At 40.5% G+C, this 12719-nt stretch overlaps 1 protein-coding gene across 1 annotated transcript in view; it reads right to left on the bottom strand.

Annotated features, from left to right (window-relative positions):
* The window catches only part of LOC106699685 (BICD family-like cargo adapter 1), a 37335-nt gene that overhangs the window by 23048 nt on the left and 1568 nt on the right, over window positions 1-12719 (bottom strand). Inside the window, exons 2-5 of the mRNA XM_014469523.2 lie at window positions 12005-12220; window positions 5721-5840; window positions 4798-4944; window positions 4085-4255 (exon numbers count right to left, since the gene is read on the bottom strand). Coding sequence (XP_014325009.2) covers window positions 4085-4255; window positions 4798-4944; window positions 5721-5840; window positions 12005-12220 — 654 coding nt within the window. The remainder of the gene's footprint in view (window positions 1-4084; window positions 4256-4797; window positions 4945-5720; window positions 5841-12004; window positions 12221-12719) is intronic.

The following is a 12719-nucleotide window of genomic DNA, read 5'->3' as shown; positions in this document are numbered from 1 at the left end:
AAATTTCCCATATTAAATCCTCCGAAAGGAATTAATATGGGACATTTGGAAGGAATTATAATAAGACATTTGGGAAATTCCCCCAAAATGTCCCATTATAATTCCTCCCAATTATCCCATAATAAATCCTCCCAAACATCACATATTATTTCTTCCCAAATGCCCCATTATAATTCCTCCCATATGTCCCATATTAAATCCTCCGAAAGGAATTAATATGGGACATTTGGAATTACTTATAATGGGAAATTTGGGGAAAATCCTCCCATATGTCCCATTATAATTCCTCAAAAATGTCCCATTATAATTCCTCCCAAATGTCCCATTATAATTCCTCCCAAATGTCCCGTATAAATTCCTCAAAAATGTCCCATATTAATTTCTCTCAAATGTCCCATATTATTTATTCCCAAATGTCCCATTATAATTCCTCAAATATATCCCATTATAATTCTTCCCAAATGTCCCATTATAATTCCTCCCAAATGTCCCGTATAAATTCCTCAAAAATGTCCCATATTAAATCCTCCCAAAGGAATTAATATGGGACATTGTAAGGAATTATAATGGGAAATTTATGAAAAATCCTCCCAAATGTCCCATATTAAATCCTCCCAAATGTCCCATTATAATTCCTGAAAAATGTCCCATTATAATTCCTCCCAAATGTCCCATTATAATTCCTCCTAAATGTCGAGCTGATCTAGCGTTGCCCATAATAATCCTTGGACATGTCCCAGACTCCTTGATAATGGAGGCAGGGACATGTCCTACTCTGTGTGGGCCATGTTCTACCCACTTCCTCCAAAATGTGTCTAAAGCACTACCTTTGTTGCTGGTCAGTTGTCACTTTGAGCCCTACACTGTATTCGTCCCGTCCTTCTGTGGCTTTTTCGTAGATGTAGATATACCCGTTGCTGCAAACGTCAGCTCCACAGTCGATATTCTCCACCGATACCCGCTCATCCTCCGCCTTAAACACTAGTTCTCCACACACCAGATATGTATAAAAGCTGCTGGTGTCAGAAGTAGTTTCCTGTCTCCGGCAAATGACGGAGGACAGATGATATAACTGAGTTCCATGTTTTACAGGAACGTCAAGAACTGGGTCAGGTATCACAGGTCGTCTGATATCGTCTGGACTGTCTGGCCATGGCAGAATCAGGGTCATCACATCAGTTTCATTAAAAAAGCAATCCCTCTTTTTGTTGGACTTGCAGGTGTCGCAACTTTCTGACATTCTGCTCCAATAATTCTCCAGAAGAGTTGATGTGGTGTCATTTTGTTGCTCCTTTGGCAGAGGAATGACAGGACCAAGGTTGCGAATAATTCGTGAACATTTCTGACATTGTTCACAGTGGTCAGTTGTATACAGCTTAGAGTTTGTGTAGATTCCACACTGGGCCAGATAGTGCAACATGTAAAACAACAGGACTCCTGGCTTGTCCTGATGTTTTACATCCTTAATCTTCAAAGTTTCAACGAGTTCATTCTGAACAGCAAAGATCTCATGTGGAGGAAAGTCTCTTCCTGGATGGTACATTGCTGTAAAGAAACACCTCGCAAACAATGGTGTCTCTGCAAAAAGTTCCGAAATCTCCTCAGGATACTGAGCCACAAACCTTCTGACAATAGTCAAGTTCATGGTACTTTGTGTTGTGGCATTCATCCAGCTGTTAAAAAAGGAGTTGGAGAATTTGCAGAAGTACATTCCTGGGTAAATATTTACATCCATAGCGTCGAAATCATCGGTGTCATTCGGATTTCCATCTTCTAAGTTTTCTTCTTCAGAAGACGATTCCTCTGAAGAAGAAAACTTATACACTTCTCCAAACTCTGTCCACATATCCTCTGCATTTGGGCTTCCAGAACAAACTTCCTCATCATTAGTGGAAGCATCAACGTCCTTAGCGTAAATGCTATCGTAATGGTCAGGTTCATTTTCAATGTCATCTATAGAGCTTTCTTCATCTGAAGACCATTCTTCTGATGAAGAATACTCAGACACTTCATCAAAATGTGACACAACCTTTGCAGCATTTTTGCTTCCAGAGTCAACTTCCTTAAGTGAATCATCCATATCTTTTGTGTCCAGGTTCTCAAAGTTGTCCGTGTAATTTTTAATTTCACCCATTGTGTTTACATCAACTGAAGCGGTTTCTTCTGTTGATGGATTTTCAAAGACTTTTTCAAAATTCGTCAGACTTTCCTTGCTGTCACAGCTTTCTTTCATAGCCATTTGTTCAACAAAATCGTCAAAGTATTCTGAGGTGTCATCAATGTTCATTTCTCTGTCCCCAGAGTAGATTTCCAATTCCAGCTCCATTTTGATATCAGGAAGACAGACGCTTTCCAAAGCAGCAGTGTTTTCAGATGTGTTGACTGTCAAATGCGTATTGATGGCAACTTCCTCAACTTTAGAGGAAGCATCAATGTCCTTCTGATCTTCAGGAAAAATTTCAAAACCCAAGTACTTTCCTGTCTTATCCTCTTCAAATTCTCCTGAAATTCCATCGACTTTTACATTGTCTACGGTGACAATGTCAAATCCAGAGTACTTAAATCCTTCATCTTCAGATGAGCTCTCTGCTGAGGCATCACTGTGTTTTACATTGTCTATGGCGACAATGTCAAAATCAGAGTACTTAAGTCCTTCATCTTCCGATGAGCTCTCTGCAGAAACATCACTGTGTTTCACATTGTCTTCGGCAATAATGTCAAATCCAGAGTACTCAAATCCTTCATCTTCAGATGAGCTCTCTGCTGAAACACAACGGTGTTTTACACAGTCTTCAAAGAAATCTTCGAATCCAAAGTACTTATGTCGTTCATCTTCATATGAGCTCTCTGCTGAAACATCAGTTTGTCTTACATTGTCTTTGGCGACAATGTCTAAATCAAGGTGTTTTGTACTTTCGTCAGTTGAGCTCTCTGCTGAAATGTCTTCATCTTTTATCCGATATCCCAGCAACTTCTCTACTCCCTTCGTGACAAGAAACCCAAGGCCCCAACCGATAGTTAAAATCATTTTGATTGCAGTTGAAATGGTTTCTAAAATCACCGTCCGAAATCGTCTCTCTATCAAAGTGTTGTACCTCCAACGTCGTTGAAAAGCAAACTGAGAATTCTTGTATTCCAAATGATAATAATAATCATTTGAACCTTTATGACATCATCGATGAGAACATCGATGATATGATGATGTCAAATGACCTGTCAGGTTCTTGTTTGTTTTAGTTGCTATGGAAACACCAGGAGTTATGTATGAGATAAGACTACTGTCAATTAAAAATGCATGCGTAGACATCTAAATTTGTGAATTTAAGTCAATAAATGCTTAATTTAAGTTTTGTATTTATTGACTTAAATTCACAAGGTGTTTGTCCTGTCTGTCTCTGTGTTGCCCTGCGACAGACTGACGACCTCCAGGGTGAACCTCTGGAAAGGGTTTTCTCTCGCCTCTCACCTTAAAAGTTAGCTGGAGATAGGCACCAGCACCCCTCATGACCCCACTAGGGAAATCTCAATTAAATCTGTGTTCTCCAAAAAAGTCACTCATAAATATGCTCATTTCCATGAACTTATTCAATTTGTAGTCCACCTGTATGTATGTCCAGATAAAGTGTTTCACACAACTGGAGGAAAAGCACAACATGTAAAACAAAAGGACTCCTGGCTTGTCCTGATGTTTTACATCCTTAATGCAGAGAGATAAGTCTGTATAAACACTAATGCATGAAATTTTCCTAATTTAGACTCTTTCACTGTACACAAAAAAAGTAAGTGATTAGTCAATAGATGCAGAAGAATGCAGAAGTAGGTCTCTGCCTGAATTGGCCTTTAACTCATTGTCTTCTAGGATCATTACCACTTTCTAAAGCAAACAAAACAATAAAGTAGAAAGACTTTTAATTCAAAAGAGGAGTCATGTCAAAGGATTGTTCCCAATTAGAACAGTCGCTCTCGATTTACTGAGCAGGTATTGAAGCATTGATTTAATGTAGCACCATAAATCAGACGCCTGAGATGATTTAGCCAGTCATTCTGTTACATAAGGATGGTTATCAAAGTTGAACTCTTGTACCTGTTCTTTGCTGATGCCCCAGTCTGCCGCCTCCAGCTCTGATAGCAAGGAGGCATCCAAGTGGGTCCTGCTGTCCTGCAGGGACACCTCCTCCTGCAGCTCCTCCACCTGAGCCTGAAGCTGCTGCGAACGATCCCGCGCCACCTCCACCTCCTGCCATGCTTCACGAAGCTTAACAAAAAAGAACAATTATTTCTATCATTTTTTTTTGTAAAACTTGCAATTACAATATGAGTATAAAGCTGCAAAGTGGAAAAGAGTCTGATTCTGTTTATTAGAGCTGTTCATGGTTTTCATGTGACCTGTGCAAACATTCATCTGAAGACAAATCCTGACGGGCCAGATTCCGGCTCTCAGCAAACGTGAAACCAAGCGAACAAGTCAGGAATCCGGACTTGTGGGTGGAAGTTACAATAGCAGGGATGAGGTGATTGTTTTGCAATTCTTTCTACAATCCCATCGAAACCCAGGCAGCCAGGCAGAGCGTCCCATTATCACTGAGGCTTTTATTCATTCACCAGCAACATCACAGTGATGTTTAATGTTGTTTACTTATCTAATGAACTCAATCAGGAGCGGTTTTATAGCTCTGAAGAAGAAAGGGCGCACTTGTTGCATCTGATTGGTTTAGGCATCAGCGTGTGTGTGTGTGTGTGTGTGTGTGTGTGTGTGTGTGTGTGTGTGTGTGTGTGTGTGTGTGTGTGTGTGTTTACCTGCTGGCTGTGCTGCTGGTCGTGTTGGTCGTGTTGGGACAAACGTGTTTGTAAAGAGGCCAAACTCGCTCTGAGCTCAGCGTTTTCTTGACTGACACTCTCCAAGCGTCGCTCCAGCTCCTGCTCCTTCTGTGTGAGTCTCAACACCTGCACAAAAATGGCAAAACAGATTTTTTATCTAACCATCTGATCCTCCTACAACAACTGTACGTCTGAATCTACTGCAAAACGGAAACATGAATTTGTTCTGGAGACAGTGAGATGGTACGAAGGCAGTGAGGATTAAAGAGAAATGTTAAAAACAAAAAAGAAGACTTTGGAGGCTTAAAAAAGGCTTATGAATAAATTTTGAGAATGGTTATAATGAATAATAAATACAGTTGCCACTTGAGTATTACATATTGAATTATTCCAATGTGAATGTCACTGCAACTTGCTTAGAGACATTTATCCAAATCTTAAGAATACGTGTGTACAAATTTGGTTCTGTAAGTCTAAGGATTACAATAAATCCATGCTAAATTCAAAAATGCTTCATTAAGAGCCCAACATGACAGTTTGACCAAATTATTTTATATTTATGCTGGAGAAAATCAGAATAAAAACAGGATATCAGGCAAGTTGTCTTGTACAGATTTCCTTTATTTATGAATCCATTTTTAATTAGCTTCATCCTTTTAACTCTCATCATTTTTATTTCACCTCGTTATTCTCAGTGTTTATGAATAGTTTTGCCTGAGCTGCTGTTTGTTGCTCATGCTACATGAAATGAAAACACATTACTGACATGGAACAAACCGCTAAAAGATAGGGCAGGTTGTTCTGGACACTCTGTCAGTGTGAGTAGAAAATAATCAGACCGTGTTATTAGCAGGGGTGCAACACTGAACTTGCTTTTATCATGTGTGTGCGTCTGCATTTACCTGCTCCTTCATGGCGCTGATCAGCTCCTCGTCCTGCTGCCGGTTGTGGCCTCCTTTCTGCTGGAGCTCCTCTTTCAGAGCCTGCAGCTCGCTGGACATGGCTCTCTCCACCTCCATCGCCTTGCAAGAGAAAAACAAGACAGGTTTACAAAGGAGCAGAAACTTGTGGCCTTTAAGTATTACAGCATTCAGAAGCAAATCGAGCATAAGTATCACTTATGTTTACAAACTACGTAATAACTAGATCATTAAAAAACAGCTCCAGCTCTTTAAAGGGCTGGCATTATGCATTTTCCAGGCTCATAGTGGCATTTTGTAGCACAATCGAGTGACTATGTTACCTTCAAACATGAAAAGAAATATGACTTTACAATTTAAAGCCTTGAAATTGGTCTCTGTCTCTTTAAGAAGCTCCTGCTCTTTCGCACATCTTCAGCATGCAATCACAACAATGACTCTCCATTTTCCCATTTATAGCCGTTTCTAGGAGTGTTGAACTGAGAAGTAGTTTGCATGATGAGCTTAGCTGATGAGTAGCTCCACCAGGTGTTTGCTAATGGCTGCTGCTGCTAGTCTGAAGGAGCTGTGTGGGAAACTCGACTGCTCCCAGGAGGAAATAGTGGAAGTAGTTGGCGCTTTGTGGGGCCAAAGGTTAAGGATTTCTCAAACATGCATAAAAGTTTCAAGGCAACACTCCAGGTATGTTTTTGATGGGGGAATAACTTAATGATATAAAGCTCAAAAAAGTTGATTTTACATAATACCACCCCTTTAAAGAAATACTCTAAACTAAGCCTCAACAAGAAGTTGCATGTCAAGTGGTGAAAAAAATAGTTTTTTATAAGTTTGCATGATTCATGTAAGTTTTTTTAAATAATGTTTGGACCGTTTAGATCACAGGTGTCAAACTCCAGTCCTCAAGCGCCGCTGTCCTGCAGTTTTTAGATGTGCCACAGGTACAAAACACTGGAGTGAAATGGCTTAATTACCTCCTCCTTGTGTAGATCAGTTTTCCAGATCCTTAATGACCTAATTATTCTGTTCAGGTGTGGTGCAGCAGAGGCACATCTAAAAGTTGCAGGACAGCAGCCCTTGAGGACTGGAGTTTGAGACCCCTGGCTTAGATAGATTTAAGAGACAAATAAAAGCTGTTTTACAATTCAGAAGTTTTTCCCTGGTGAAAATCTGATTGGATTGCAGAATCTGGCCTTGAGCACAGGAAAAAAAACAAGCTGCAATCCCTGAAAGTTCCTTAAAATTGTAACATCCAACATCAACAAGATTAAGCTCAGAGTACCAGCTCTGAAAGTTGCACAGTATCTCCATGGTGACCAAATATCCGCCGTGCTCCCCGCCTCCTGCCTCCTGAACCCGGACCCTCGGTTCCCCTTACTCAGCAGTTCGGTGGGAGGCTGTCAGGTTCCATCACCCCCACATAATACCAGACGAAAGGCTGGCCTCTGCGACAGACTGAGCGCAGAGGCATCTTGGTCCGCTTTGTGACATCTTCATGCCACATTGGACAGCCGTGGAGCAGGGGGTAAACTTGGACACGACGGGGGCAAATGGGCTTCAGAGTGAGTGTAAAGAGGAAGTCAGGCTTAAAAAGGAGAGGACGCGTGATGAGAGCGAAGGAGACACTGATGGACAAAAACAAAACACGGCCCACAGAAGCAAAGTTGTAGTCTGGAGGGGAGCTAATAATGAACGTCTCGTCTCTCTGTCATTTCACAAACATGGGCCTCCTCCACAATAGAGACCCCAACCCACTGACGCTCAGCAAAACACCAGAGACAGGAGAGCCATTCTCTGGAAGAAGTATAAGGCCTCAGGTTTCCAGAGATATCGAGCAGCTGACATCCCCAGCCACAGCCGACGCCACCCTGCAGAAAAGGTCGGCTCTCCCTCTGGGACGCAAGGATGTTTGGGTGTGAGAGGCAGCATCAAAACGGTCAAAAGAAAAGACAGATTTATATCTTAAAAGTAGAACGGCTTCTGTTTTATGCCGTTTGTTAGCTCGGTGATGCTCACATTAGGGGCAGAGGTCACGGAGGCTTTTGTAGTTCAGGCAGCCACCTTTTCTAATAACGGAAATCCACAGGGAGGGATTTATCACAGCTGTCTCATAAAACAGTGATCCACAGTCGGAGCTTGTGATCGCGCTGGAGTGAGTGGGAAACGAGAGGTGGAAAGGTGAACTGTGGGTCAATGTGAAGCTTGCAGAATGGAGCTCCGGTGGCCCAAATGTTAGAAATGCCTTTGGGGAAATAAAAATAAAGTTCATCTGCAACAAAACCTGACCTTTCCCATATTGAGAAAAATACATCTTTAAAAAACATAATATAAAAAGATTTATGTTGCTGCTTTAAGAGTTTAAAGAAATGAGGAAATTTTACACCGCCCAAAAATAATATTATTTTAATGAACACTTATCAAAATTAGAAGTTTTTTACATTATGTTTAATCAAAAACCTAGGTTTAAAACTTGTAATGGTGACATCAAGATTTTACAGCAAATAATGAGTAACGTCTGAGTGCAGGAAAAAAAAACAAAATACATTTTTTTTTCTCTTAAATCATCATTATTTTTTAATCTTAAAAGAAAAATCTATTATTGACTTTTATGGATCGTTGTTAGCTATCTATTAGGAAAGCCTCTTTGACAATACCAATAAAATAAAGTCTCTTTTTGGTCTCTGCGACAAAACCTGGTCCTTACTTAAAGAATAGTGTTTAAAATTTTATTTAAAGCAGCTTTTAAATAAATGTAAGCAGTAACACATCATCACATTTTTATTTAAAACTAAATAAAAATGCAGAAAAATGATGGAAAACTGAGCTTTTCCTTCATTGATCTACTACAAATGCTTCTTGGATTACTTCACTCACAAATAAAAAACTTTTTTAGGGTTCTGCAGAATAAAATCTTAACTTCTTGTCACAATTTCAAACAGTGAGGATAATGATCAAAGACTGGTGCGGCAAATCAATAAATAAAGGGAATAATGTTAAACCTGTATGAAAACAATAAAGACATAAACTGTTATTTCATGTTAGTTATCCATCCTGTGCACTGCTATAATTATTTATTCCATCTCATTTGAATTTATTTATTTTTTTAAACTTTATTTTAAAAAATAAATTTTGTGTTTACATGGCATGTCATCTACTCATTCATATAGCATTACTACCATTTTCAATATGAGTCTTTGTTTACATAATTAGAACATTGGAAAGTCAATAAACATGGTGGGATAGTCAGGAACACTGGAGGAAAACTGGACCGGTGTCACCGAGTTTGAGTGAAGCTGATCTGTTAATAACCTCAGTTCTTCTTTTTCCTGCAGCAGCAACTGAATATTTCTGGCCTGCCATCATAAACAGACTCCTGTTGCAGGCTGGTATTTCTTATCAACTGTAGCTAAGTTCACGTTCAAGTTTCCAATGAAGTTCCTCCTTTTTCATCCCGAGAAGAAAATGTCAAAACCTCCTCTTTCTTCTGAATTACTTGTCATGTTTTAGCTTGATAAAGACTGACAGGAAAATTCCCACTAATGCGAAATTATGCAATTAAAAACAAACGGATGCATCAGGCAGACTGCAGGAACATTAACGTGATTAAATCCTGTCCAGTTCTCCCTGATGTTCAAACTGTGTGTCTCTGGATCTGGACCGTTGTTTATCCACTCACTTCTGAACTCTGTGGACATTTGTTTTTAAGCTGCTGCTTCCAGTAAAATCTTAAAATAAAAAGACCAGATGGAACGTTTTCTCAAGCCCCCAAACTGAAATAGTTCATCCTGAACACGCCGTCCCCACAGTGAAACACGGTGGTAGCCGCATCATGATGTGGAGGCGCTTTTCTTCCATAGGGAGAAGAGAACCGTCACAATCAGAGTTTATAAAAAAAAAGAAGATGGATAAAACTCATTCGTGGAAGAAAACCCGTTGAAACAGGACAACAACGCTGAGCTTACAGCCAGAGCTACACTGAAACGGTCCAGTCAAAGTCCATTCCTAAATCTAACTGAGAATGTATGACAATTTCCAATGATTTTCTTCATCCGACATGAATGAGCTTGAGTGATTTAGCCAAAAAAAATAACAATAAAAAAACATTTAGCACCAATATGCATCAACACACTCCACTTTCAGCTGTGGCTCGAGTGAAAGGTGGTTCAACAGATGTTAAGTTTTGAAAATAAGTTGTCTCTGTCTGTCTCTGGACACTGACATTTCATTTGTTGAGGTGATTATTGTCCTGATTCTGAAACTAAATGATTACTAGTAAAGAAAATAGAAACATTTGATCAATCTACCATCGTCTGAATTTCTTGGCTTGAGACATTTTAATGCCTGGGATACGAGGTGTTACTCCTCTCGAGTTTAATCAAGGCTTAACGCAGTAGTTGTTTCGACAGCAGCTACACGAGGAAAGGAGAACATTTTATTGTTTTTGGGTTTGCTGAAAATAATTCAACCTTTCTGGACCTAACAGGCAACCAGTCTGCAAGCTGCAATAAAAATAAATTTAAAAAAAACATGACAAACAGCCACAACTCACCCGAGCGGGCAGCAGCGGTCCAGTTCACCACGTCTGACTACCAAACATTCAACACAAAGCTCCTCTCCAAAGTAGTTCCACCGACTTGTCCGCTTTAGTTTCTGACATTTTACCAGCCACACAGAGCCAAAAACGATGAATGACTCCTGCCAGCCAAATTAGGCATTTCCTTCACTTTTCTCTCTCTTTCTCCTAAAGCAGCTCAGAGAGTTGAGCTTTTTTTTTTATCTAAATTGACTTTTTCCTGAACTTTAAGGGAGTCTGTTGATTCCCAGCAGTGGAGGAGTTCCTTGATTATTTGGACCTTGACTTCTGGGAGGGTTTAGCTCCCGTTTGGATTCATTTTTAACTTTTGAGGCAGATTTCACAACAACACAAAGGAGCGCGTCGAGCGGTTAAGCGACCGGTCGACTGGAACGCAACATTTTCACAAATGTTTGAGAGAACACGACATGTTTTCTAAAGCTGGAAAGTTACTCAAGGTTGTCCAGCTGTGGGATCCGATCGGCTCCTCCTTGTTTGCTGATAAGAAGCAGTAAAATATGTCAGACCTCATTTTTGGCTCTGGGAGGGTTTTTTCTGTGAGATCAGAAACCGAGGATGATAAATGTTCAACTTGAACACATGCAAGACGAAGGACCTGAGTCAGCTGGATGCCGTCATTGAACCCACTTGTGATGTCAAGCAAGTTTTCGAGTTAAAACTTACCTTTGTGTAACTCCATTAACTGATCTGGAACACTAAGCAGACTAAAGAGCTAATAGGGATTGTTTGGGACAACTTTGGGGCAACTGAAACATTTGCCTGAGCCTGATGAATTTAAAGGAAGGTTTTAGTTATTTTTGGCATCTTAAAAACACACACACACATCGAAAAACACATTTCAAGAGCTGGAATCTTTGAAATAGCTGCAAAAGTCACTGAAACTGGATTTATTGTGCATTTATTTTTGTAAAGCGACACCAGCAGCGGTCAGATACGGTCTAATCTCGTGTCCAGATCTGAAATAAAGTCACGGCATTAACTTTCACTCCCCTTCTTGTTTACATATTATTTCCATCCTGCTCAACACCAGAACAGATCTTCCTTGGCATGCCAAAAAAAAGAAAGAAAGAAGAAACACCCAGCTACTGACTGAATGTCCATATACAGTTCTTGTTAGAAGTTTAAATACGCTTCCATTTTTGTTTTAATCGTAGTATTTTAATGATGCATTGGACCTTTTTTTTATTGCAGGTAATAATGATTACAAGACAAATCCCTCAGATTAAACAAACTGTGAGCTTTGTGGCCACTATGGGGGCGGTAGCATCATGTTGAGGATCAGTTTTACATACTGACAGAGGAAGCCTACATCAAAATTCCTAAATTTCACCTCAAAATCATCAGTTGGGCAGCTGCAGATTGGATCTAGAACTCAAAAGTTCTGAAACGCCTGGAACATCATCGTATGTAAACTCCTGACTCTTCTGTACAGTAAGAATTTCTTTAAGGACCTCACTCTGAGCGCGTCAACCACCTGAGAGTCTCAGCTTAACGCTAAGACAGTTCAGACTGATACACAAGCAGCTTAGTTTCGTATGATCGGATCAGATTACACTCCAGTTATCCGGTTCGGCCCAGACGGCCTGAAGAAGTGGGTCCGTCGTAACCGTTGCAGCTATAAGGATGGGAGATTTTTTTTTTTTTTTTCCAAACTAGACCTTTGTGTCAGACTCACAGTTCTGAGCTCCTCCCGGAGACGCTGCGTCTGCTCGCCGTGCTCTAGCTGCAGTCGACCCTTCTCCCTCTCGGCCTCGCTGAGCGCCCGGGTCAGCTGCTCCACCTGGGCGCTCAGCTCCCTCGCGTCCCGCTCCAGCTCTCCCACCTGGCTCTCCCACTGGGACTGGCAGCCCTCCAGCTTCAGTCGCAGCTCATGACGCCCCTGCTCCAGCCCCTGTAGACGCAGGTGAAAACGAGGCGAAAGATGAACAGGTGACGGCGGGAACATCAGCTCCAACATCATCGAGTCATTCATGCCCTTCATCCAGCGTGTGTGCATAGGTTTTTTATTTGATCATTTACGACAAAATCCTCTCAGAAGGCATTATTGCATGAAATACTTGGTAGAATATACAGCACAAACAAAAAGCAACCGTAAAAATCAAACAAGTGCTCTTTTATAGTCTTTATATATTTAAGTAATATCTTCTTTCTCCATCTTTCTGATAAATGAAGAGCCTCCAAATTGTTTCAAATTTTTCCATGTTGCTCTTCAATACATGTGTAATCCTATCTGGTGGAAGAGTGGATGTAATTTGTAGTATCCATTGATTTATGGGACTTGTTCCAGTGTAGTCATCTACTATCAGTAGCTCTGAATCTGTTCGTTCTGTATAATTGTGTCTCGCAGGTTAGGAGCCCAGACAGAAACGGCTTAGAGTGCAAAATCAAAT

Source organism: Xiphophorus maculatus, chromosome 18, assembly GCF_002775205.1.
Source record: "Xiphophorus maculatus strain JP 163 A chromosome 18, X_maculatus-5.0-male, whole genome shotgun sequence".
Lineage (NCBI taxonomy): Eukaryota > Metazoa > Chordata > Actinopteri > Cyprinodontiformes > Poeciliidae > Xiphophorus > Xiphophorus maculatus.
The sequence above is the reverse complement of the archived record's forward strand: the minus strand, read 5'-3'. Positions and strand labels throughout refer to the sequence as shown.